Raw genomic sequence first — 27,722 nt, 5'->3', positions numbered from 1 at the left:
GGCTCTGTCCAACCTGGCCTTGAACACCGCCAGGGATGGAGCATTCACAACTTCCCTGGGCAACCCATTCCAGTGCCTCACCATGCTCACAGTAAAAGGCTTCCTTGGTTATTTAAAGCTCCATGCATGCTTTAAATCTTCTGTATGATGTGATACTTGCTTTGCTCCCTCTTGTCATTAATCAGATGATCCAGTACGTGTGGTGGTTGCATGTGTTCCATCAACAGCTGCAGCTGATGTTGAAACTGCCTTGTATTTTGGGAGTCTTTTTTTTTTCCTATGGGATGATAACATGGAGCCTGTGACATTTATAAGGAGCAATGACAACATCCAGTGGCCACACTATGGAATCACATGTATGTCAGGCTAGTCCACAGGATGCAACTTCCTACCAGGAAAACATCAGTAAATGCTGGCTATGTAATCTAGCAACTTAAACATGATTCCTGTGCTGTCCTTACAGTAATACCTGCTTTCACAAAGAGGCAGCTGACATCATGGTAAGGAGCTGACCAGGTCCATGAATTTCTTTGATCTTGTCTAATTCAAGTTGAAGAGTTTTAAAAAAGCCCAAATGTGCACATGTAGGTCCATGGAAGAGGAGGTTGTGCTACCCACGCACTTCTGAGGAAAAGCCCTGTGAAGGGCAGTTTGCAGAATACCCAGCAGGAAGGTTGGCAAAAGCTTTCTCTATCCTTGATACAATGTATTCCTGGCTTACAGCCCTGTAATTAAGGCCGTGGTGGTTACACTGCCCAATGCTTGCTTACGCAATTGCTGTGAACCAGTCTCAGGCCTTGCTGCACAGTCCCACCTTTCCTCTTTCCCAGCTGCTGGGCCTTGCCCTCTGTTGCATCACAGGATTGTGGCTGCAGGAGAAGCCATTCTTGTTGCCCAGCCACCGGGAACTAATGGCTGGCTTCCAAGGTTAAATTGTTCATGGACTCTATACTGACCCAAATCACTGCTTGCCTGCAAAGGCAGGGGTGGGTGTTGAAGCAAGAGAAGGGAAAGGCTTGGGGCCAGCAGGAGCTAGGACATCTCCTTCACTGGCAGTTTAAGCTGCTCAGGGAATGGTATCCTGTCTGTTGGGCTGCTCTGGTAAGGTTTCCTGACACTGCTGTTCCCTGAGCACTTCCAGATTCCTCAGGATCCTGTCGTGTTGGGGGAACTGAATGCTGCTTTTTTTTCTTTATTTTTTTAACCCAGATGATGTGCAATAATGTCTAGACACAAGGGCTAAGACAGCAGCAGCAGGTAATTGCTTTGGTTTCAGCATGTCCTATCTTAGCTGTTGCATTACTTACAGCACTGTTCTTTGACCATGGCCATAGCTGTTGCCATCTGGGTTTCAGAGACCTTGTAATTTTTCCATACTTTCCACTGCAAGAGTGAGAACATGCTGATAATACCTAATGCTTTCCTGCTGCATCTTGCATCATGCCCATTTCTGCTTTTGACCAGAGCTGTAAAGCAAAATTTAAGCCTCCTCAACTGCTCCACTCCGTGAACACGGTGCCTGAGCAAGGAGGGTGTCTGATGGCAGTAACCTGTGCTGCAACATGTGCATGCCAGTTGTCCTCAATGCTGAACTAGGGAGGGAATTAAGCTGGGTATCAGATCCTTCAGCAGAGACACTGGTAGCCCTTCCAAAAAGCACTGCAGAAGAATTCATAAAGGGTCCTGCTGCCACTGAAAAGGCTGCTCCTGTAAGAACTGTGAAAACAGAGTCCTTTGTTTAAGGCATGAGCATGTCAAAGGTGGATCTTCACCCCCTTCCCCCTGTTAAATGAAAGTCTGGATAACAAGAGCAGCAGCAATATTTATGTAAGGTGTAACAAGGTAATGGTTAGGAGGTGTTCTTCGTGTGAGAAAAAGAAAAGAAAAAAAAAAAGGGCATTTTTTATACACCTTTTTTTCAATTTATTAAATTGAAAATTTAACAAATGTGGTTGAGGGAAAATCTCTTTTTTGAGAGATGTTTATCCCAAAGCAGCTGTGGAAGAGGTCAGCTGAGGTTCCGTAGCATGAATTCCAAACGTAAGTAGTCAGGCTCCAGTATTTGCTACTGAAAGCAGTTCTGCATGTTCATTTCCTGGTGATTTTGCTTTATGGGCAACTGAATACAAAGCCAGTAGCTGTTCCTCCTTTCCTCTGAAGTGTGTAAAGACCTGCCCAGTTGGAGCAGGAACAAGACCTCACTGGGCCATGTCTCCCAATCCAGCAGAAAATAAAGCCAAGCCACCTCTCAGAGCAGCTGAGTCATAGACACAGGCTTCCTTGCTGATGTTGCTTTATGTATTGACTACATTTACTTCTGAGAATTATCCTTAAATGCAATTAAAGCAAAAAACAGGAAAAAATGAGGAAATGCCCATAGTTCTGTGTACCCCCTTGCCTTTGCGGAGAGGCTGTGCAGTTCCCTAACCACGTGCTGGTTGCTGCAGGGCTGACCTCATTTTGCAGCAGAGATGATGCCCTGTGGCACCCAAGCCACACAGCAGTGGTCATCATTGTGTCTGCCCAGGTCTGTAAGGTGCCAGAAGCCAATGGTTATGATGCAGCAGGTGGCAGGAGGCCCAAGCCTGACCAAACCTGCTCCTGGTGACACAGGAGTCACTAAGCTGGTACATGTGGGCTCCTCAGAGCAGCAGTGTTGTGGAGAGTCCCCCTTTATACCAGAGGTGTCTGCCTGAACCCTGGCAAAACATCCTACCCATCCCTCCTCTGGCCACACTAGACCAGTTCCACCACTGCTCAGTCCTTTATAAAACAGCGTTTATATTGTCTTTTCTTGAGCTCTCTTTCAGAAAGGGTGGGGAGCATTTTTCCACCTCTTCCATCTTGGGAGAAAGTGTGTCAGAAGCAGGCAATTCTGCAAATGAGGGTCATTCATGAAGGCTGAAATCTCAACTCATTAAATGAGAAACCAGAGGGGGGACAGAAGAGGGTGAACCACGGGCAGAACTGAACCTAAAATCCCTCAGGCTACTCTGCACAGATGCCTTGTCCTCAGCAAACAGGAACACTTACCTCAATCAGCCTCTGCTCTTCTAAGGCCTTAGGTGAAGAAGGGGAAAGCCCTAAGGAGCAGCTATGGCTTCTACTCCTGCTCTCACCTCTCCCTGAGCACGCAGGGGCAGAACTTGCAGAAAACAAGTGCCTGGCTCTCTCTGGACTGGCCAGATGCCATTGATCAACTGGGCTCACAACCCAGGTAACAGCTGGAGCCTGCTGTGCACCATGGGGCACCTGCACCTCTCCAACATGTCCCCCTGCAGCAGCAGAAGAAACTGACAAGCACTGAGCTATGGGAAGCCACAGCCCTACCTTACCATGTTGCACTGATTTACTGGGAGATGGATTATCCCTTCCTTCTCCTGCTCCTGAAGAAGGCACCAGGCATTCCAGATTCCCCATGGACAAGCAAGACACCTCGGCCACCCCTTTGTCCAGTCTGAGATTCCAGAAGCTGCTGAACACCCCCAGCACATCCAGCTTCATCAGTACTTTTTATCACAGAACAGCCTTGAACCTTGACACCTCACAGCTCCTTGGTGCCTACACTCAATGGCTGAATTGAGCAACTGGTGCTCAATACAAGCTGAAAGTGTTTGTGAAAAGCCACCTCACTGAGGGCTAAGCAGCAAGATGCACCCAGCTCAGACTGGCCAGTGTAGGGTTAAAAATCCTATGTATTCATTAGATACATAGAAAATAACCAAGGGAAAGAGGCTACAGTACTTGCTTTCCCTAGAGTTCTGGATATCAAAACTGGCTGTTTTCTTGGTTGGTGTATGCTGACAATGTATTGCTTGTGGTTAACAGCCCAGGAGATACAGGTATGCGAGCAGTTGCCTCCACCCTAACGGTTTGCTTGGCAAAGAAGAACCTGGTGGTCAAAGTCAGGACTCCCACATGCACTGCCAGAGCACAGACCTGCCTCACCTCCTCAGTTCATCTGAACTGCAGGCAAGAGCCCATCAGGGCAAAGCACTTGCCGCTGTGTCTTCAATAAGAAACAGTTGTCTGCTCTCCTTAGTCCTCCACCTGAAAATACCAGATGTCTTCTGGCCAGGCCTCTGCAGCTATTCCCATCTTCTGAGACAGATGTCTCCAAAGTGGGGTGCACAAGACAAGACAAAGTGGTACACACAAACAGTATTTCACCCTTCTACACCTATTTTGGTGTAGTTTTTAATGTACGTATCAGTACAGTATTAATTTATAAATAAGCTTGGGGGTGTACACTCGGAAATTTTATACCAATAGGGGTATGTGATTTAAAAATAAATAAAAAAAAAGTTTGGAGACCACTATTCTAAGAAAAGCAACACCTTTATACTTTCCGGTTCTAAAGGTACCACTAGTTCTCCAGTACTCAAGTAAGGCTGACAAGGAAGTGTGCTGAACCATATCTTCCTCTGCTAAGGCCACCAGCTCCTCAGCATCCTGGGATATACCGGTGTCACCCAGATCACTCCTGATCCATGGACTGTTTTCTTGGCACAAGCTGGAGCAACCCCTGCAAGCCACAGGGGTCTGCCCTGGCTCCCCTTGTACTCCTGCAGGACAGGAAGCTGTACACAGCTCATCTCTGACTTTCCTCTGTCAACATACCCACATCAGCAAGGAGAGCAGCACCACCTTTGACCACACTGCTCAAATGCTCATCCTCCAAACTCCAGCTAGCAGTAGCTTAAGAAACACACAGAAATACATAGAATCCCCATTAGGCCACCTGCCTCCACTCCTCAAGCCCAGGAGTGCTTTAACTTCTGCTTAAAAGGTGACTTGCACTTTAACAAAAACAAAACCAAACACCAACACACCATCAAAAGATCAACAGCATCCATCTTTATTCCAAAAAAGACAGAACTACAGAACACCTGGAATCCTTCTGGTCGTATTTCATGGAAATCTTGAAACATTGGACACACTAACTTCATGTTCAAACTATAACACTTGGGGATAGGATGATGGCACTGCTAAAGAGAAGTGTTTCTTCTAATCAAACTAAAAGTTAAGGTTTAAAAGCTGACTTTCTGATGCTTTGCTTTGTTTTCAGGTGTTCCTGCTTAGCAACAAAAGCAGAAAAAAAAAAGCCTGCTTTAAAACAGCAAGTAGGAATAGACAGAAGATGTGGCCATACAGAGAAACAGTGGCTTAATACGGTCTCATGCGGCTTGATGGGGGTGGTGCACGATTCGGAGGAGTAATTGCTATATCCAGGTAGTCTCCTATCTGGAATTTCTGAGACTGCAATGTCATGGAATCATCTGTGCCCTTCCTGCCCGACATTGTGCTGCCAATCTCCTTCACCCTGCATGCAGGAGAGGAAAGGCAAGTTAGTGAGCAGAGGCAAATCTCTCCAGATATGCAGAATAGGAACTGTATCAGCTCACAACCACCTCCCCAAGCCATTCTCTGCACTGTGTTTAGTGACATACACTCAATGCTGGGGCTTTTCTCTCCAGTACCAGATGATCAGGAAGAGCTACACCAAGTCCTCTTTTTGATGGAACAGAGGGGTGAGGGTACCTTCTACTGTTACCAAGTTAAATACTAGAGAGAACCCCACACCCCCTTCCATCCAGGCACAGAAGACGACCCCACAGATTACAGAACAGGATATATCCAGTGGTAGCTGACAAAGGTTAGCTCATAACATCTTGGAAGATCAGTATCTGCAACAAGATCACTGCTGAAACTGAAATGCATTCTCAGATGCCAGACCCACCAGGCCTCCTATTAACAGCAACAGTTTTATCTCCAGCTGGAGGTCAGTGTTCTGGTGGTTGCCAACAGTGAACAAAGCCTCAAGCACATACTGCTTTGAGAGCACATTAACAATGGTCACCAATTAAAAGGCAGTTAGCAGCAGTCATCACACAGTTTGTTGTCAAGAACTTCAGAAATCTGATATATGGGCCCTGAACTTTCAAATCTGTGTTAATGAAAAATAATATACTGCTCTGGTGCCCCAAGTCTCCTATTAACCCCAAGAAAAAATGCCATTTACCTATACCCAGGCCTCTTGAGATCTGTAAAAACAATTGCAAAATTGAAGTGAGTGCCCTTCTTCCGTGCTTCTGGGTACACTTCTTTCACTAAGCTGGTCAGCTCTTTCAGGGTTGCGTCCATCCTACATTAAAAAACAAGCCAAAGAGGTTCATGTTCTCAAAAGCAAGAGCAATAAAAAATTTCCCAAAACGCGTTCAGGATGGAATCAATATATGGCTATGGCTTAACCACACATTTCCTTCCCTTTGCATACTTTCTGTTGGTACACAAAGGTGAGCAAGATCTTACATTCTGGCTACCGGGGGGTGTTGATTTCACAGTTCCACTGCACAAAACACATCTGTGATCTAACCAACAAGTACAAAGAAGCTGCTCTAGATATTGATTATAACACCTGGGAGAATTCACCACTTACTGTGCACTGGAAGCACAGTCCACTGCAAACATAGCTTCTCATTAGCTTCCAATTTACTACAAGATCAAGACAAATCTCTTAATCTCTATATGCATTTCAACGTCTGCTTTTCCGAGTCTCTCAGAAGAGCTGCCATTCAAACAGTGAAGGCCTATAATTTTTTTTAATGCATTTATACAATGAAGAGTTTAAGTTTCCTCGCTTAAACTGACATCTATGTTAAAATATTTTCTTGAATATTAAAGGACATGTAAGAAAGGAAGAAAAAAAATTTAAGTTTTTCATTTCATCAAGATTTCCATTTCTGCTCCAAGAGGCAGCACTCCTCCTTTCCCCAGCCTTCAACCAGAGCAGGACTGAAGCTCATTTCTAGACATCCAAGAACAAAAGGGCTCAATCATTGCAACTAATTATACAGGCTGTACATTGACTCCAAGCTTCAAGTGACCAAGGAATAGTGTGTTGACAGACAATGCCCATTCTGACTTATGTGAACAGCTCAGACACCATCAATAGCCTGAACTGAGTCCATAAATCCCATCAAAAAGCTAGAACTGCATGCTTTGCTAGCCCCAAAAATGGATTTGTTCAACCGCAAGATATACAACTATAACTTTAGCACACACCGTGAAGGAAAAAGATGAAAGAAGTAACATAATTCACTTTCAAAAGCTTTTTTTTTTATATATTACTACAAACAAAAACTAATGTGTTTGTAATGCAGACTAAAATAGCTCTCCAAACTGCATCAGAAAATAAGAAAAAGCAGCTCTTTTAGCAGGTAGCAGTTAAAGCACTGCTACCTGACCACACAAAAAGAAACACACTCTTCCACTCTCAAGAGGCTCTGCCTTAAACCCACACACGATTCACACAACAGGCCAAGCACCCGGGGATAGCTACTTCTGCTGAAAAAAACGGAGTTATTAGAACAAAATTTCAGTATTAACTAAAGGAAAACCCCTGTATTGAATAGATTCCTAGTGATAACAGAAGACACAGCATGCATCAGCCTCTGGTTACATGCCTCGATAACCGGCAATCCTACCGCACCGAATTTCGGTGTGGGCAACGAGCACCTCGCACAACGGCCCCCGCGACAGCTCCCCCACAGCTCCTGCTTCAAACAACGCTCATCACCTCCCGGCAGCGGAGCGCCGGACCAGGTGCTAACCCGCTCCAGGCAGCTCTCCGGAGCGAGCCCCTGAGCAGGGCTCCGCTCCTCCCAGGCCGGGACTAGGCCCCACCGCGCACTCACCAGGTGTAGATCTGCAGTTCGCTGGAGGGCACGTTGCCGCGGGAGAACTCGTCCATGCGATGGTGCCGCCCGTTGTTGGTGGTGAAGACGCGAAGCAGCAGCGGGCATGTCTGCAGGGCGACACGCGGGTGAGCAGCCGCTCGCCAGCACCAAACCCCGCTCCCCGCAGGAGGCCTCACAGTGCCGCCGCACACCTTCGCCTTCCCGTTCCCCGCTCCCCGCTCCCCGTCCGCCGCCCACAGCCACACAGCACCCGCCGCCCGACACCTTCTCCCGGTCGATCGGCTTCTCCGGCTCCTTCTTGATCTCCTCCTGCGTGACGCGAGACTCCACCGCCATCCTGCCCCGCCGTGAAACCCCCCGCTGAAAGGTCCCGGATGTCCCGCTATGCGTCTCAGCTCTCGCGAGAGGGAGGACGGAGAGAGCCACGACGGGCGTCGCAGGGAGGGATTGGCTGGAGAGGAGGCATGGTCGTGGATTTGAGCCACTGGTGTGGGTGGTAGCTACGTGGGGTTCCCCAGGGTCTGAGGGGAAGGGTGGTCGGAACTGCCCGCAGTGTCCCTCGCCTTCCTGGCCGCGTAGCGGTTGTGGCTCTCAGGGTACTGGCGCTCGGCCCTGTAGCTGGCAGCGCATCGGTGCTGAGCGCAACCTGTGAGACGGAGGATCTGCCCGTGCTGTGTGGGCACGGGCTGCCCCAGGCGGGCTCGGGAACCCAGTTCCAGCCGAGGCTGTGCTGGGTCTGGAGCTGTCGCGGCGCAGTGGGGAGCAGGTGCCTGACACAGTTCCATGTGCTGCTGCTGAAGCCTGTGAACACCCGGGGTAGATTCGCTGATCTGAGCGGGGTTTGCACTCTACATCTGCAGCTGGCAGGGGTGAGGATGTACTTCTCGCTCTGCTCAGTGTTACACCCTGGATCATTGCCTGTGTTTTATAATACTTAGAAAAGCTTTTATTAAGCCACTCATTGCTGCCTCTTGAAACAAAACAAAACAAAACAAAACACTTTCTGTATAGAGGCAAATTAAACAATGTCTAATGTAGGTAAATGCAATCAACCACTGTAACTAGCAGTAGATTAAATTAGAAAGGGGTAAATCATATTTAGAATTTAGCTTCCTTTAATATCACATTGAGGAAAGTTCAAATGTATATACTTTCCACTTACGGTCTTTTTTTTTCCAAAAATAGAATTTTGTATTAGGTTAAATCCAAGCCTGTAGTTGTGTCTTATAAAATAAATAGGAAGGGAATGTGTATTTCAACTTGTTTTAAATTTTGAGAGTTGTCTGTTACTCAGGAGGAGAGTTGTTAATTTTTTTTTTCATAGAATTTACACTTGCATTATTTCCTCAAATGCTGTAAATTTATTTCTGAAGAATATTTTTTTTCTGTAAAACAATAGACAAATGTATGTGTTTGCAGGTGCAAAATAGCCAAATATCAGACACTCATAGAATCGCAAAGGGAGCTCTGGAGACATCTGCCCAGCCCAAACCCCTGTTAATGGCAGGATTAGCAAGGGCTGGTTGCTCAGGGCCAGGTCTGGGTGGGTTGTGAGTATGTGCAAAGATTGAGACCTCCAGGCTGCACCTGCTCTAGTGTTCAGGCACCATCACAGAAAAAAAAAAAAAAAATTAAAAATGGTTTATTTTTATTATATTTTAAGTTTCTCATACCTCAGTATGTGCCCATTCACAGGATCACAGACTTTGAATGGTTTGGGTTGGAAGGAACCTTAATGCTCAACTAGTTCCAACCTCCTGCGACAAGCAGGGACACCTTCCACTACACCGGGTTGCTCCAAGCCCCCTTCAGTCTCGCACTGACATTGCCTCTGGTTCCGTCGCTGGGCACCACTGTGGTTAGAATCTTCCTTTTGGATCACACACACACCCTCCCCACACCCCCCCATCAGGTGTTGATACACTGTGACAGGATCCCCTGAGCTGTCTCTCACAGCTGAACGGTTTCAGCTCTCCCACCTTCTAGCTCAAGACGCCTTTAACGCCGGACCGGGGCGGTGGGAAGCTCAGCGTCCAAGAGCTTCAATTCAGAGCGCCGAGAGCCAGCGAGGGAGCCTCAAGCCCTCACTGGGCCTTGCCCAGGAGCCGGCAGCTCCGCTGAGGCGAGCGGGGCCTCGCAGGGGGCGGTGCCAGCAGGAGTAAAAACCCGCCCCAGGGAGCGCGAGGAACCGGGATCGCAGCGAACAGGGCGGGCAAACAGGGCGTGTCATGGCAGTCAGGGCGTGGGGGGGCAGCTGGCGCCGGCAGCGCCAGCGGGGTGGTGAGCGCTCGCCTCATGACCAGGGCCCGGTCTGGGAGCTCTGCTCTGGCTGCCCCGGCGGTGGCAGCGTCGGCACCAGACAGAGCCGGTGAGAGGGGAGGCTGCGGCGCAGAGCTCGGAGTGTAGAGAGTGCCTGCACTGGGCTCGTGAGGGGAGGGTGCACAATGGGCAGGGCTGCACCCGGTGCTCCCTGGTGGAGGTCCTCCTGCAGCAGGGGCTGAGCTGCGGGACGCTGTCAATAGGCTGAAAGATGTCAGGGAAGCTGAGAGAAAGCAGGACTGCTTGCCCCGGGCCCAAACTGTGCAGGGGCCATAAGCGTCCACCATAGCATGTACAGAAAAGGAGGGCATTAACCCAAGAAGCTGGGAGCCAGTAACAACAACAACAACAACAACAACAACAACAACAACAAAACCAAAAAAAAAAAAGGGAGGAAGAGGACAGTTATAAGCAAGGTGTTTCCTCCAAAATCTGGCATCCCCACTCAGAACCTCTTCGGAGTCCTGCAGGGGGCTAATGAGGATGCACGCTGCACCAAATGAACATCCTGCTGATGCACCTGTAAAGAGGATCACTACTGGTACTTCCAGGAAAAAGCAGCTGGTCATAGTAGTAGGGGACTCTACTTGGAAAGGCACAGAGGCACCCATCTGTTGGCCTGACCCAGTCTTGAGGGAGGTGTGTTGCCTCTCAGGGGCTCGGATCAGGGATGTTGCTGAGAGGCTGCCTGGCCTAGTAAGTCCCGCTATTACCTGCTTTTTGTGGTCTATGTGGGTGCTAGTTATACAGATACCAGTAGCTTGGGAATTGTTAAGGAGAACTACAGAGACCTGGGAAAGGTGATTAAGGGCTCTGGGGCTCATATAGTTTTTTAATTGATCCTCCAGGGCAAAGGGGAAGACTTTAAAAAGGCCAGGTTAATAAATGGTTAGAACAGTGGTGCTGTAATGACGGGTTTGGTTATTTACAACATGGGACTGAATTTGAGAGGCCAGGTCTCCTGGAGGCTGGTGAAGCTGGTCTGAGCTGTTTTGGTAGGAGGCTTTCTAGGCTGGTCAAGGCAGCTTTAAAATAGATGCGTTGGGGGGAAGGGGCATTGATTCATCCCAACACTCCCAGTCAGTTGCCAGCACCTGTAATAAATGCTTGGAGTGATGCAGAGCTATTTCAGCTGCTCCAGCCAGAGTCAGCTTCATTTGGAGCTTAGATGCCTCTATACAAATGCCCATAGTATGGGGAATAAACAAGAGAAATTAGAGATGTGTGCACATCTATGGGGGTATGATATAATAGGCATCACAGAAACATGGTGGGATGGCTCCTATGACTGGAGAAGGTTACAGGCTCTTTAGAAAAGACAGGCTAGGGAGGGAGAGTAGCTATTTGTGTCAGTGATAGGCTGGAGAGTATGGAACTCTGTCTGGGGACAGGTGATGAGTCAACAGAATTTGTGGGTCAGGGTCAAAGGGAGAAGAGTGAGGGAGGACATTACTGTGGGAATCTGTTACAAGCCACCCGATCAGAAGGACTCTGTGGAAGAAGTGCTCTATGGACAGGAGCAGCCTTATGCTCGCAGGTGCTTGCCCTCATGGGGTACATCAACCATCCTGATATTTGTTGGAGGGACGGTACAGCCCGGCACAAGCAATCCAGGAGATTCCTCAATTGTGTGGAAGACAACTTCCTCTTGCGAGTAATAGGGGAGCCAACAAGGAGAGGTGCCATGCTTGACCTCGTGTTCACTGACAGGGAAGGGTTTGTTGGAAATGTAATGCTCCAGGACAGCTTTGGCTGTAGCAATCATGAGATGTTTGAGATCCTTAGGACGGTGAGAAGGGCACACTGCAAGCTCACTGCTCTGGACTTCATGAGAGCAGATTTTGGCCTCTTCAGGAACCTGCTTAGTAAGGTTCCAGGGGATAAAGCCCTGGAGGGAAGGGGGGCCCAACACTGCTGATTGATATTCAGGGATCACCTGCTCCAGGCTCAGAAGTGTTGCATCCCGACTAGAAGGAAATGCAGCAGGAGAGCCTGGAAGCCTTGATGGCTGGATAAAGAGCTGCTGAGAAAACACAGAGGGAACAAAGAAGCTTATAAAAAGTGGACAGGGGGCCTGGGAAGAATACAGGGATATTATCCGGGAAGCTAGGGACCAGGTCAGGAAAGATAAGGCCCAGTTAGAATTAAATCTGGCAAGGGATGTGAAAGATAACAGGAGGGCTTCTGTAGATATGTTACTAGCAAAAGATAGGCTAGGGATAATGTGGGCCCTCTCTGGAAGCTATCAAGAGAACTGGCTACCATGGATTTGGATAAGGCTGAGATTATCAATGACTTCTTTGACTCAGTCTTCACTGGCAAGTGCTCTGCCCATGCTGCCCAAGTAATAGAACCATATAATTGTTAGGGTTGGAAAAGACATTAAGATCATCTTGTTCAAACCCCCCTGCTATGGGCAGGGACACCCACACTAAACCATGTTGCCCAAGGCTCTGTCCAACCTGGCCTTGAACACCACCAGGAATGGAACATTCACAACTTCCCTGAACAACCCATTCCAGTGCCTCACCACCCTTAAAGTCAATAACTTCTTCCTTATATCCAGTCTAAACTTCCCCTGTTTGTTTTAACCTGTTATCCCTTGTCCTATCGCTACAGTTCCTAATGAAGAGTCCCTCCCCAGCATCCCTATAGGCCCCCCCTTCAGATACTGGAAGGTTTCCACGCAGCCTTCTCTTCTCCAGGCTGAACAGCCCCAACTTTCTCAGCCTGTTTTCATACGAGAGGTGCTCCAGTCCCTTGATCATCCTCGTGGCCCTACTCTGGACTTGTTCCAACAGTTCCATGTCCTTTTTATTTTGAGGACACCAGAACTGTACACAATACTCCAAGTGAGGTCTCACGAGAGCAGAGTAAAGGGGCAGGATCACCTCCTTCGACCTGCTGGTCACGTTCCTTTTGATGCAGCCCAGGATATGGTTGGCTTTCTGGGCTGCGAGCACACACTGCAGCTGGCTCATGTTCAGTTTCTCATTGACCAGCATCCCCAAGTCCTTCTCTGCAGGGCTGCTTTGAATCTCTTCTCTGCCCAACCTGTAGCTGTGCCTGGGGTTGATCTGACCCAAGTGTAGGGCCTTGCACTTGTCATGGTTAAACTTCATGAGGTTGGCATCAGCCCACCTCACAAGCGTGTCAAGGTCCCTCTGGATGGCATTCCTTCCCTCCAGCGTATCAACCGAACCACACAGCAAACTTGCTGAGAGCACACCCAATCCCACTGTCCATGTCACCAACAAAGATGTGGAACAAGACCGGTCCCAACACCAATCCCTGAGGGACACCACTCGTTACTGGTCTCCAGGTGGACACTGAGCTATTGACCCCAACTCTTTGCGTGTGGCCATCCAGCCAGTTCTTTATCCACCGAGTGGTCCTCCATCAAATTGATGTCTCTCCAATTTACAGACAAGGATGTCATGTGGGACAGTGTCAAACTCTTTGCAGAAGTCCAGGTAGATGACATCAGCTGCTCTACCCCTGTCCATCAGTTCTGTAGCCCCATCATAGAAGGCCACCAAACTGGTCAGGCAGGATTTCTCCTTAATGAAGTCATGCTGGCTGTCACCAACCACCTTGTTCTCCAGGTCGATGTCATCTGCCTGGACCTGGGCACACTTGTGAGGTGGGCAGATGTCAAGCTCATGAAGTTTAACCTTGACAAGTACAAGGTCCTACACCTGGGTTGGAGCAATTCCAGGCACAGCTACAGGTTGGGCAGAGAAGAGATTCAGAACAGCCCTGTGGAGAAGGACTTGGGGGTGTTGGTCAATGAGAAACTTAACATGAGCTAGCTTCAGTGTGCGCTTGCAGCCCAGAAAGCTTCTGGCTTACCAGGTGCATTTGTGATTTCTTCCTAACCAGGGCTATATATTGCTCTTTAATTCTTAATGCTTGTGTGTGTATCCCCTAAAGGTTGTTGGAGAGGACTTGGGCTTTATCTTGATTGTGGAAGATTAAACTACCCAGTGTTGGCAAAAGCACAATCATCTTTCACACATCTTTACAATCAGCTGAGTAAGCAAAGTCTCAAATTCGATGGAGCTTCTACTGCAAACTGGCTTTAATTGGTGGTGGGAGAGCACTGTCATGTTTTCTTTGCAAATAAAATTGCTTGTATTTTCTACACTTTGTGTCATGCTCACATCACAGATATATTTCATGTTCTGGTTGCTCTGTGCAGTAGATTTCATGACAGTGTTTTAATTTCCTGTGTTTCATACCAATGTTACTGTGGATTTCAAGGAGCCTTTAGTGCTGCCAGAAACTTACACTGTTTTCATTGAAGCTGCAGTTCTTGTTCACTGTCCTGTTTTGAACTGAGATGATATGGGCTTACAAAATGCGTTGTAACTGTTGGCCGTCTGCGGTCCTATTCAACTTGCATGAACCAGCAGGCAAATGAGTCAGTGTGGTAAAGACTAGCAGGGCTCTTCATCTATAATGTACAGAAGGACTCTGTTGCTGTATGTGTAGACCATGTGGGGACCCCACAGCAGCACCCTAATTCAGGAGCACCAAGATTTAGATTCCTGGCAGTAATGTACACTTGTGTGTAGGTTGCGTCTATGTTTTATTCTTTCTTCTCTTAAAGTCACCATAAGGACCACAAGTTAATAAAAACACGTTGAAGGTGATTTAGTGTTATACTGTACTTCGAAGTTATTTAACTGCTAATGTGACAGGAGCACCGGTCAATCTGTGAAGCATTGGGCATGCTTCAGGGACACAGGCAGCATGTGCAAGGCAGAGCCACTGGTGCGCCTTGTAAACAGGCTGCCTCATACTTGCCAGTGTATGACCTTGTTTAAAGACGTCTGTGATGTTGCCAAGTGTTATAATTGTGCCATTCAGATGGAACTATTCCACATCAGGTGTTTCCTGAAAGAGCATCCTCAGGATGCTTTTTTTTTCAGTTTCAGAAAAAAATGTTTCCAGGAGTAATATATTAGGCAGATGATCGTAATCACTCAGATGTCTGTTATTTTTTGTTTCTTTTGAATACCTACAGTGGTTTGTATGAAAACCAGCAACATCCACATGCTTACTTTTGTGTCAGAATGGTCTCATAAAGCAAACAGATTTGACTGAACTAAAATCTTTTTAAAGACCCATGATTTATCCATAGCTGGCACAGGCAAACTAATACTGGTCAGCTGAATTGTACCTGATGCAGCTGGGTGTGTAAGGGATTCAGAAAGATGTCTGCAGTGCTCCTGTACTCTGCAACAGGCCTCAACACAGGAACTGGGACTCTTTTTTTTTTTCCTTAGGGTGCTGTTCCTTATGGTGTACACCAGTGAGGGATGCAGGATGTGACTCCAAGCACTGTAAGGAGGCAGCTGGAGAGCAGGAACCCAGTGCAGCACTGCTCTCAATCTAAATCAACAAGGGAGTATGCATTACATAAGAGAGGTCCAGCAGAAATTGTAATGACTGCTTGAATTTCACCTAGAAGAGTCAAGAACAAACTGGAACATGTAATCATCAGCAGGCAACAGAATTTGGTTTCAAGTAAAGGAAAAGTAAGTCCTGGTCTGTCATGTGGAGTTATTTTCTTCTCTATGCAAATACACATGAAGGTGTGATGGTGAGATGTATTAAATATTCTATTGATTTCTCCTGGTGGGGTATTAGACTCAGTTCAAAAGATAAAATTAAGGAAGAAATGTTTCCAGAATCTGAACCTGGATTTCATTAAAACGTGTGGTCATTTCTCTGTAAAATACATCTACTACAATGTTCCAGAAATTTTAGACACACAATAGAGTAATAAACTGCTTTTATAACTTGGGTAATACTCTGCCATAGATTCTTGATTTCCCCCCTACTGTTTGTATGAAATTACCTCAGTACAGAAATGTTTGTGTGCTGTAAGGGAGGAATAAATGGGTTATCATTGCAATAAGTGGAAATCTTAAAAATTGTGTATGAGATGTGTTTTATAGAGAGGACAACCAACATGAGAAGTTGGTCAGCCTGTGATTCACTGCAGTCATGTCTGCAGCATGGGCCCCTGCCTTTGTGTCCTTGTATCTATGTTCCTGGTTTTCCTTCACTGGGGCAGCTCACTATTGGAAGCAGCAGTGGGAAACCCAGTATGAAGGTTACTTTTGTCACTGGTGCTTTTCCCAGTTGCAGGTGTTGCTGGCAACCATTAAGGTAAGTAGTGTGCCCTGGGAACAGGGAGGTTGCCTGACCTCCAGCCCCTGAGGGCAACAGCAGTGTCCTCCAAACACCCTGCGTGGCAAAGCCAGCATGTCCTCTTGCAATATCATTGTCTGGAAGAGATGTCCTTAGTATTGTCTTCCATGTTTCCTGTGCAGACAAATCCCTTCCCAGGCTGCTTCCTGGATTAATGTGATCCCATTCTTGAACACAACACAAAACTCTGTGAAAGGAGTGAGTGTCTCTGTTGTAAAGACACATTCCTGCTCATGCTTCAGTGGGAACATTTCCATGCATAAGTGGTAACAGACTAGGTTGATGGTTATTCCAGTATCTTCCCTCAAATATCTGTTCTTTTCTCTTCCCATAGAAGAATGATACTATAAGACTCAAGGTCTTTCTCCTAAAGCAGAAAATTCCAAGAGACCTGACTGAGTATACCAAACTACATATACTTTATACGCAGCTCCCTGGTTATGCTTCCCTTCAGCTTACCATACACCTCTAAAAGTTTCTAGTCTGTGGCATACACAGTTCCTATTGAAAACAATGGATGGATAAAGATGCAGTCCGCACACCCAGAACAGATATTTCCTTCTCTGTTTTCTGCCCCAGAGTGATGGATCTTAACACAAAGAATCTCCTAATGTCTGTGGCATTTCATACTGATTTCTTAATGATAACAGAACTGTTGATAAATAAATCCTCTCTGGTTAGCCACAGTAAGAGGCGTATTTTGTTTGGCATTGTTCTGGGGATCATAAAGCCCCAAAGAAGGTTTAGGAGAGCAGGCATATCCTTCATAACAAAGGTTGATGTTGTGAAAGCCACATGTCCTGCCTCCAGAAGCATCATTATAAAGAACTGAGTGAAACTTCTCTCTAAAATAAGTAGTTCCAGGTGGAGAGCCTTGTCAAGCACAAAGCCAAGCTTCAGCACTCCGAGGCAGCTCAGCTACGTCACTGAAATATCTTTCATGGCTTAACATGCAGGTCAGAAAACACAATTCCATAACTTTTTCTTTTTTGTTCTTCGGTTGGTTGGTTTGTTTGTTTTCTGAGTGGCAACTTATGACCAACTATTCTGGCTGCTAGTAATTACCTGCAACATTTTGAATAGTGCAGTATAAGCCCAAATTCTTTTCTGAATCCTGATGTGTATGTATTGCAATATCAATTAACTCCATGTTTTTTAAAGAAATTAAGTGTACATCATTGGGAATTTACAATATGTGATGTTTGAGTCCAGAATTAATTCTGACAGCTTGGTTACCATAAGCTCCTCAGAGACACAGTGCTTAGTGGAAACACTGACATAATCTTAACGATAGTGGTGGGAATAGTGTCAGTTAACCAGAATGTGCTGTAAGCATAACGTAAGGCAGAATCACTTCAGCTCCCCAGGTCACAATAGCTTTGAAAGAAAAGTTGATGGAAAATTTGTGCACGCTTATTCCTTTGACCAAGAAAGAACAACTTCTGTATGTGGTGATGACTCTCATTATCAGCTGTATTCCTTTCCATTTTGCACATGGCAAAAGGTCCTGGGGAAATTTAAAGAATATTTTGCAGCAAACCCATGGAGTCTTGCTGCAGAGCAGTGGAGGCACACTGGGCAACTATGAGGGCACAAACAGATGTGTATGCTGCAGACAGGCTGCTTTCACTTATCTCGCTGTTCCTTCTCCATCAGCTCTCTTGGCTGAGCTCGTCATGAAGAGCTCTCCACAGACTTATTATAATGGAACAGGTTAGCAAAGAATTCGTGTGTAGATTGTTGACAATAACCTCATTGCTCTTGCCTGGAGTGGGTGAGGAAGGGTTCACCCACATAGCCATGCTAGCACAGGAGTGGGCCAGAGGGGATGGAGATAGAAGGCATCCTCATGCAATGCTTCAGCTGGAGCCACAAGATGATATCTGTCCAAAACGTGGTGCATTTACATGACAAGCTGTGCAAGGTGATATTTTATGTGACAGCATGACACGGTTGCATTTCAGATTGCTGTGAGCAGTGCCCTTTGTGTTCACTAGACATGTAAGAAAGTGCAGCACTCCAGAAGATAAGTGTCTCCCAGAATTGCTGAGGGAAAATTCTTGCAAGTGAAGAAAGAAACTATTTAAAAAGAAGTGGACTGAGGCGGTGTGGGGAAGGGGAGAAAGACCTTAGGCTGACACTACTAAAGCAGTCAGCTTTATGATTTTTTACCCCTGTTACAAAGCTAATAATAATTTAGATTCATTTCTATAAAACTGCAGAGCATAGAAGAGCAGGAGAAATGGCTCTTCTGCGCCTCTTAGAATAGATTTGTTCAATATGAAGTAAGATAAAATATGCTCTACTGTTTTATTTGGACTTGAGGAATGCAAAGGCATAATAACTACCAGCTGAGACATCAATTTATGCAGGTGTTCAGATTTTTAAATTTTAAAACATTATCACTTTATGTTACCTTAAAAAAGGAGATCTCAGAATTTTCAATGAAACAACTACTAGGAAAACACACACCATTATATGAAAGGAGATGAAACTCTCAAATACAAGAATTGCAAAAAATCTCTTACTAGAGGGTCAGGTAGATTACCTGCCTGTTTGAGATGAGTGATTAGCTAAGCATGAAGGTTTGAGAATACTAAGAACACAGGGCACACAGTTACTGCTAAATTCTTATGTACAGGTTCTAACGTATGGGCTCAATCTTAAAATTACATTCAAGTACAGCAGTCTGGCTGCCAATCACTTGTTCTAGGCCTAGGTCTTCACCCGAAACAATATGGAGCTACTGCTCAAACATGTTTCAACCAGTAATGTAATGAGATTCAGAAAGGATTTTAGCCAAAAACAAAGATGAAATTACACCTTCAAGTTATTAATTGATTTCTGATTAGAAACCATGAAGATTAGTCAGAATGTGAGACACTGGAGCAGGTTTCCCAGGGAACTTGTGGCTACCCCATCCCTGGCAGTGTTCAAGGCCAGGCTGAACAGGGCAACAGAGCAACCTGGTCTAATGGAAGGTGTCCCTGCCCATGGCAGGGGGTTGGAATTAGATGGTCTTTAAGGTCTCTTCCAACCCAAACCATTCGATGAGTCTGTGATTCATGAGTGTTCATCCATCTTGGGCAGCAAATGAGGGGAGATTTGTGTATTTGTATTGACATAGCTTGTGGTTCTTCTTTGAACTATGACCAGTGGATGCAAATAGTTTGGGGTACGAAGGCATTATGCCTTTTTCATTCTTTTATGTTTAGATGGCAAGTAAAATTTTTGCTCTATCATGGAGAAGTTCTTGCTCTGTTTCCACTCAGGGATGCCTGGATTTGGATGAACACATTTTCATCCCACACCCTTTGAACATCTTTTCTTCAGTTGGTAATCTCTCGTGGTGTCAGTGGTGAAAGACCACAGAGAATGGGCTCTGAAGTTTATCTTCTCCTGCTCTCTGGAGTGTGAGTTGTACAGCTCCTTTAGCTCTGTACACACTGGATGCTGACAGCTGAATTGTGGGACATTTCATGGTCTCTTCAGGCTGCTTGAATGAGTCCTGCCTTCTTGCTGGGACAGCAATTGCATGATCCCACCCATCAGGATCAGGCTGTGAGTGTCTGTCAGAGACTAGCTGGCAGAGCTAATAGATGGTAAGAGGTACCTGAAAGCAGCCGCTCCTTGATAGGTTTGAAAAATGTCAGGTTCAAGTGTTGTTAGTCCTATTTGTGTGTCACTGGTGGAGGATGAGCAAGGCTGCAGGAATGCTGCAGACATGTGGGAAATTACACTCTGTGCACACTATTTCCTGGCCCAGTCAGGGGCAAAGCAAAGCTATGACAAACAGCAATGCAGTCTTTTACTAATGTCACTTAAAAAAAATAAGACTTCCAGAAAAGATGAATCCTGCTTTCCTGGCCATAACAATGCATATTTAACTCCAAACTACCTTTATAAACAAGCCCTCTAACTTCCTGGGGCAGAGTGTGCAGAATGCCAGGCTCTCTGCTTCATAGACATGTAAAAACTTTGGCTCTCTGGAGTGCCGTAGCAGAGATGGGGTGAGAAAAGCGGGGCGCAGGCCAGATGTCTGTGCGCAGGAATCATGGCCATGGTAGGTCCTCAGGGAGTTTGCTAAGTGACACTGAGGCATGTGCCTGTCTTGCCACAACAGCACCGCCACAGGAGACAGACTGAGACATCAAACTTCCCTCACTGAATAGATGGTTCAGCTCTTGTGCTGTCCCCATTCAAGTAAATAGCATGTTTCTCCCCTGAAATTATTTTGCATTTCCCTGAAGGGTTCTTAAAATATCTGTGACATAAAGTGCAAAGGAAAAACTGCTGGAATTTGGTTGTGCTGAGGGTAAGGTAACAATATGAAGGATATGAGGCAAGGTAACATTTCACTGTGCTTTACTAGTGCTTGTAATTTACATATCACAATTTTCAAGGCCTCTGCTGGTAATATTTCCTTCTTCTCAGAATAGAGCTTAAAGGTATTTTAAGAATTCTAGTTGTTGTGCAGTTAATAGCTTAACACTTTGTTCAGAGTAAACCGATTTGCTTGTTTTAAGCAGTAACAGTATTTTGCATGTAAAAAAAGGGGGAATGGGGAATGTTTTATTGCCAGCACTTTTCCTTACAGGGAGATGAATCACTTACATTCTTGGCAACCAAGCTCAAATTCACAAGAATGCTCAGTTTGATCAACTTCCTTCAAAACACTAAGCTCAGAGTACAGAGGAGAAAAAGAGAGAAAGAAATTTGGATGAGCTTGAATGCAAAAGGCATTACAGGATGGACATTGAAGCAGGAAGACAATAAATCCAGTGTACAAATTGTTTTGCCCAAAGCAAGACACTGACTTGCTGTTACAGGAGGGTCCAGTCTAAATTAAGAGAGTACGGGAAGGGAAGGAAAAAGAAACACCCAAGGAGGAAAAGAGCCAGAAGAAAAAAAGACATCACTGCTGATCTGGCAGCCGTGGTGGATGTTTTGTCAAACATGAGTTTATTTGCTAACAAAACAATGTGAATTTTCAAGAAAAATGACCACCCATCCCTTCAGAATGGAAGATAGTGTTGAGAAACTGGCTGGATAGCTGCACACAAAGAGTTATGATCAATGGCTCAATGGCCAGCTGGAGAACAGTAACGAGTGGTGTCCCTCAGGGATCGGTGTTGGAGCTGGTCTTGTTTAACATCTTCATCGCTGACATGGACAGTGGGATTGAGTGCGCCCTCAGCAAGTTTGCTGATGACACCAAGCTGTGTGGTTCGGTTGATATGCTGGAGGGAAGGAATGCCATCCAGAGGGACCTTGACACGCTTGTGAGGTGGGCTGATGCCAACCTCATGAAGTTTAACCATGGCAAGTGCAAGGTCCTACACGTGGGTCGGAGCAATCCCAGTCACAGCTACAGGCTGGGCAGAGAAGAGATTCAGAGCAGCCCTGCGGAGAAGGACTTGGGGGTGTTGGTTGATGAGAAAATGAACATGAGCCGGCTTCAGTGTGCACTTGCAGCCCAGAAAGCCAACCCTAACTAAGGTCCTAGGGATATGTCCGGGTTCTCCATATCTGTAGCCTTCCTAATCAAGCTCTGGTACAGACAATCCTTAAAAATCCGTGCAGGCAAGTTTTCTGGGCAGAAAAAGAAAACATCTAGAAAATCTGAACACAGAGTAGGCTCAAGTCAGAGCCTCTGACATGACACGAAACATTGGACCAAGTTTCCAAGGGCAAATGTATGGAATCTTTGCACTGAGGTTTTAAAGACTAGACAAAAATGTAATAGTGAAGAGGGACAGCCTAAACTAGTTCCTTCTCAGCCTTACATTCCTGTGATTCCCTGTAAGGAAGGACTGGTTTGACTTCCCAGCATGAAGAATGGCAAATATAGTCTGTTCTCTGCTCTGCAACCTGCTTTCTCTTTATCCAACCTCTTGCTGGGACCAGCACTAAAACATGATGGACACTCCTCCCAACCCAACAGGGCAGAGCACTGAGAAAAGGGAGATGCGTGCAAGCAGTTTGTGTATTCATGCATGAGAGAAATTGTGGTGGCCGTGGTGGTCTCTCATAGTAATGCAGAGCAAGACCGAAATGTGATGAAGGGCTTTTTTTTCAGGATTAAACAGAACAAGAGCCAGTTGTTTTGGGGAAAAGGAAAGCAGTTGCTGTCAAAACGTTTCACCAACTTGGCAAAAATGCCAAGCTGGCCCTGCCTGCCAACATACATGGACTTCAAAGGGCTTATCTTGAATAAGGATTAGAAGGAGCCAGATCACTGCTTCCTACATGCAGTCATGAGATTGAATGATAGGCACAGCTATACCCCAAGGGTGTGTTTTCCTTCTAATGCTAGCCAAGTTGCTGACACCTCTGCCTGCAGGTTTGTGGGACTGGTCTTGCTTTAGCTGCATACACACAGAGGGAGCTCAGTTCTGACCAAACACGAGGAAGAATCACACTCTCACAACTGGTCTCTTCAGGAGCTCAGCTCCACACTGGGAACACTCTGAAACAAATGGTCAGGCCCTGGCTCCAGCAGTGAGCTGGTGGTTCAGGAGGGGCATGTGGTTCTCAAACAGGATGCAGGCTGAATAACCCTCCATTCCTGAAGAGGGTGGTCCCCAAAGGTCAGGGCTGCCTTCAATGGTGTGGCAGTGTGAGAGGAAACTGCCTCAGAGAGTGCTTTCATAATGCTGCAACTACGAATAAATTCAGCCTGTTGTACCCTGGGTTCCTAAGTGTTAGTCATCAAAAACATGAATAGGAGAATAAGGTTAGGAAAAGAACAATTCGCCAGCTGAACTTTCATTACAGGATGAATAGGGGTCCTCCTCCCCTACCCTGCTCTGATTTCAGACAGAGGGCTTTGCATCCTATGTAGGAGTTCTCTTTGCTGCCTAGGAGGAACATATGGATGCAGGTGATACAAACCTGGTAGGGCTCAGCTCACAGAATCACAGACAACCTGAAGTTGGAAGGGACCTCATGATAATCTGATGCAAACCCCTGCTTGAGCAAGGGCAGCCAGAGCAGGTTGCTCAGGACCATGTCCAGTCAGATTTTGCATGTCTCCAGAGATGGAGACTCCACAGCTTCTCTGGGCAGCCTTCAAACACCAGAGACCTAATATCGGAATAGAAAGTTCTGGCACTTTTACCCTTCATGGTAAATTATTAAATACTTATATTTTTACTTACTATTTAATTTATTATTATTTATTATGGTTGTTTTATTTTTATTAAATTATTATTATTTACTATTATTATTTTTATTTATTTAATACTCTTTTTTTGCACTTTTACAAACTTAATACCCCACCTGTAGTATGGCATCCACCTTTGGGCACCCAACACAAGAGGGACATCGACCTGCTCATGTGAGTCCAGAGAAGGGTTATAAAAATTATCAGAGGGCTGGAGCACCTCTCCTGTGAAGACAGGCTGAGAGAGTTGGGCTTATTCAGCTTGGAGAAGAGAAGGCTCTGAGGAGACCTTAGAGCAGCCTTCCAGTACCTAAAGGGGACCTACAAGAAATCTGGAGAGGGACTTTTTACAAGGGCATGTAATGACAGGACAAGGGAGAATGGTTTTAAACTGAAAGAGGGCAGATTTAGATTTAACATTAGGAAAAAGTTCTTCACTATAAGGCTGGTGAGACACTGGAACATGTTACCCAGAGAAGCTGTGGCTGCCTCATCCCTGGAAATGTTCAAGGCCAGGTTGGACAAGGGCTTTGAGCAACCTGCTCTAGTGGAAGGTGTCCTTGCCCATGGCAGGAGGGTTGAGTCCATGATGCTATGAATAAATGTCCTTGATATTCACTTAGTGACTCTGGTTCTGGTGGGCTGGGCATGATGATGTGGAGAAGGACTTGGGGGTGTTGGTCGATGAGAAAATGAACATGAGCTGGCAGTGTGCGCTTGCAGCTCAGCCAACCGTATCCTGGGCTGCATCAAAAGGAACGTGACCAGCAGGTCGAAGGAGGTGATCCTGCCCCTCTACTCTGCTCTTGTGAGACCTCACTTGGAGGATTATATACAGTTCTGGTGCCCTCAACATAAAAAGGACATGGAACTGTTGGAACAAGTCCAGAGTAGGGCCACAAGGATGATCACGGGAGTGGAGCACCTCCCATATGAAGACAGGCTGAGAAAGTTGGGGCTGTTCAGCCTGGAGAAGAGAAGGCTGCGTGGAGACCTCATAGCAGCCTTCCAGTGTCTGAAGGGGAGGCTATAGGGATGCTGGGGAGGGACTCTTCATTAGGGACTGTAGTGATAGGACAAGGGATAACAGGTTAAAACTTAAACAGGGGAAGTTCAGATTGGATATAAGGAAGAAGTTCTTTATTGTGAGGGTGGTGAGGCACTGGACTGGGTTGCCCAGGGGAGTTATGAATGCTCCATCCCTGGTGGTGTTCAAGGCCAGGTTGGACAAAGCCTTGGGTGACATGATTTAGTGGGAGTTGTCCCTACCCATGGCAGGTGTATTGGAACTAGATGATCTTAAGTTCCTTTCCAACCCTAACTATTCTGTTATTCTATGATGTGGACCAAGGCTGATCCATACTTTACCCAGTTTCACAATTATGAATAAAAGACTAGACAAAGTTAAAGATTCAGTTGGGTGCTATGTGGGATTAACACCCTGTGGCTCTGGGAATTCTCCTGGTTCAGGACAGAAGCGACCATTACCCCAGCTAGTGCTGTGCTCATGTAGTGGAAGAAAGGCGAAGGGCTTCTGAACCTGTTACAACAGTAAATCCAGAAGAATGATGGAGACTTTTCATGCTTTAAGACACAAAGAGTTTTCTGAGAACATTTGTCTCTTAAGCTTCAGAAGGTGAGGTAAAAGGCAGGGCCATGCTTTCTGTTCCCGTGCTTCTGAGCCAACACTTTCCCTTGTCCATCATTGTTACCAGGGCATAGTCTCAGTTCTGGCAGGAGGTTCTATCTGAAAGCTTAATTGAGGCAGATTTAGGCTATCCAAGGCAGTTTTATGTTGCTCAAGCTGGAGTCTCTGAGAGGTTTTAATTAGTGAGCAAACACAGTCTGTCACTTTCTTCTGTGTGATGCACAGAAATCTGTTTGCTTCCTCCCCAAGTACAGTACAGCACAGCATGTCTAAGCCACTGGCTGCTATAATTATAATGGAGTAAGCATTTATATGTCTCTATAAGGGTGAACAGGTGAACTGGGTGCTTTGCAAATACAAAACCACTGGTCTCATTCCCAAAAATCCCCAGAGTTAGACGTGGTCAAGAAAAAACAGGAGGCAATTGCCTTGAGGGAAAAAATAGATCCCGCAGAGAGCAAGGATCACTAGGGCAGGATGTTTGAAGGACAGATTTGGAGAGAGGATTTCTGGGTTGAATGACTGCAAAAACTCTGGAAACATAGGAATTTCTTTCCCAATCTGCCATCCACCTCGCAAATGACTTTCAGGAATCAAGGAATCTGGGCACGAGTTCTCCTCCCTGTAAAACTGGCCTTACTTCAACTCATGCAGGTACCAAAATAAAGGCAGGCTGCAGAACAGAGGCTTGGAAGAGATGACAGCTATTGTGGCAGCAGAGTGTTGGGAGGCACACAAGGAAACAGGAGCGGGAACAGGGAAAAATGAGATAAAACCTCTAAAGAGTGAGGAGGCAAGAAAAATGACAAGAATAAGAAAAAAGATGGTCCCCTCAAGCATGGCAGAGGAGAGTGTGGATTAACAACGCTTTGGCCATGCTAAAGGGATTGCGTGCAGAAGATCTTGAAGAGCAGCTGTCAGTGGATTACAGTAGCTGAAGCAGGTAGTGGCCAGAGCATAGAGAAGAATTGTAGTCATGGTGATAGAAAAGCAAGGACCACTTCAAGAAGATACTGAGACAGAAACTAAAAGCTTCAATTAGGCCTTTAATGAGAGACTGGTTCTATGAAATGAAATAAAAGGAGAAAAAGCCTCCCAAACCCAGAAAAAATAGAGAAAGTATTGGAAGCAGATTTAGAGAGAACTGATACTTTTATATTGAAAATACTAACTTGAGGCAGAATGAATATGTAATAGCAGCAAGGACTTCAGGGGGAGAAATTTAAAAACCCACAGAGGTTTAAAATTGGACAGTCATGGACAGAATAGGAACTCATTGGGTAGAATAGGTACTCATAGGGTACATTGAGGAGGAGGGTGGAATGACTAGCAGTGCCATGTGTTGAGGGCAGCGGGCAAACAACTCCAGCTACATCAGCACCAACGTTTGGTGTCACCCACTGTGCACACACACATCTCATTTGCTGAGATGAGGATCTACCTTGATGTTTCAAATGGACACAAAGTGAAGAACAGTAATAACTGTGAAGTTTCAAGTGGCCAAGAAAACACTTGTTGCACAAGCACAGTCTTTGCTTTCACTTGACAACACTGCACAAGGCTTTTCAAAAAGTAATTCTAAATTTGCACACTCATGTTGCTACATATGCAGGGATGGCTAAACCCATCTGCTGTGCATGGAAATCCATTACATAGCCCCAGTCTGCCCCTTTGCTACAGTCACACCAAGGAGGTGGTGGTGTGCAGAGCACTAGAGCATCTGGAGTTATTATATGCAATTATGTGACAAGTGGAAAAGAGATGGAAGAGCAATTAGACTGATTTTGTTAGGCTAAAAAGAGTATAAAGGAGTGTGGAGAGTAATTGTAAATAAATTACAGTTTATTACTGTATAAATTACAGTAATTGTAAATAAATTACCTGAAGCAAGAAACAGCCAGAACACAGAGAAGATTTGTAGTCATGATGATAGAAAAGCAAGGGCCACTTGCGGTGTTCTGCATGCTCTCATGAGATGCTGCTTTAAAACAACTTGTTGCAATTTCTGTGTCTCTATTCACTTTGATTTACAGTATCATAAGTATTCATGTATTTTTGACATTCCAAGACTTACAGAAGACTTTACTCATTTAAGTTACAGATTCATAATGGTGATTCTCAGTATAACCAAATTCGGTATTCTAATCATTTGCAAATCACATATTATGCCTCCTGCAGTTTTAGTGGCTGGTGATGAATAAAAGCTACTCCTGACATTCAGAGCCTTTTTTCTTTAATCATGGAGCTGAGATTTTTATGAGCTGTACCACAGTATGCAAAGGTAACTTACAGCAGAGACTGAAAGAAAATAGCTAAAAATTGACAGTATATTTACGACCAATGTGTAGCTTTTTATACAAGCAAGTGTGCATTCCCAAAGTGAGCTAAAAGCAGTAGCTGTTGTGGGAAGGAAGTTCAAAATAGGTGTAGGTTGAAAGACTGTGTGGAAAACCAGGAGACATGCAGTGGTAATGATAGTCATCGACAGGAACATGTGATGGTGAAAGATTTTTAGAGTGGAATGTCTTTCAGTTTGGATGCTGGTTTCATGTTAGTTTATTCTGTGATGATGCTCCAGTATAGCATTATGGATAGTTGGGGATATTTCACAGTCCCCTACTGTGGTGTGTTGACCCTGGTTGGGCATCAGGTGCCCATCAAAGCTGCG

At 45.7% G+C, this 27,722-nt stretch overlaps 1 protein-coding gene and 1 long non-coding RNA gene across 2 annotated transcripts; one reads left to right on the top strand and one right to left on the bottom strand.

Moving 5' to 3' along the window:
- Nucleotides 1-4,834: 4,834 nt before the first annotated feature.
- On the bottom strand, nt 4,835-8,107 carry SAP18 (Sin3A associated protein 18). The gene is made up of 4 exons (XM_061374324.1): nt 7,965-8,107; nt 7,698-7,807; nt 6,023-6,145; nt 4,835-5,323 (listed from the first exon to the last, which is right to left on the bottom strand). Exons 1-4 carry the CDS (start codon nt 8,034-8,036, stop codon nt 5,167-5,169), a joined length of 462 nt encoding a protein of 153 aa, XP_061230308.1. The 5' UTR covers nt 8,037-8,107; the 3' UTR covers nt 4,835-5,166.
- A 5,586-nt stretch (nt 8,108-13,693) lies between these two features.
- LOC133223682 (uncharacterized) lies at nt 13,694-18,318 on the top strand. The gene is made up of 6 exons (XR_009728653.1): nt 13,694-13,874; nt 15,311-16,199; nt 16,364-16,439; nt 16,672-17,197; nt 17,898-17,954; nt 18,206-18,318. It is a non-coding gene; the product is annotated as an uncharacterized LOC133223682 (long non-coding RNA).
- The last annotated feature ends 9,404 nt before the right edge of the window (nt 18,319-27,722 follow it).

The sequence above is a fragment of the Neopsephotus bourkii genome, unplaced genomic scaffold (genome assembly GCF_033783945.1).
Source record: "Neopsephotus bourkii isolate Nb327-2 ecotype Australia unplaced genomic scaffold, CSIRO-AGI_Nbou_v1 NB_1638, whole genome shotgun sequence".
Lineage (NCBI taxonomy): Eukaryota > Metazoa > Chordata > Aves > Psittaciformes > Psittacidae > Neopsephotus > Neopsephotus bourkii.
Note: the sequence above shows the minus strand (reverse complement) of the source record. Positions and strands in the feature narration are given on the sequence as shown.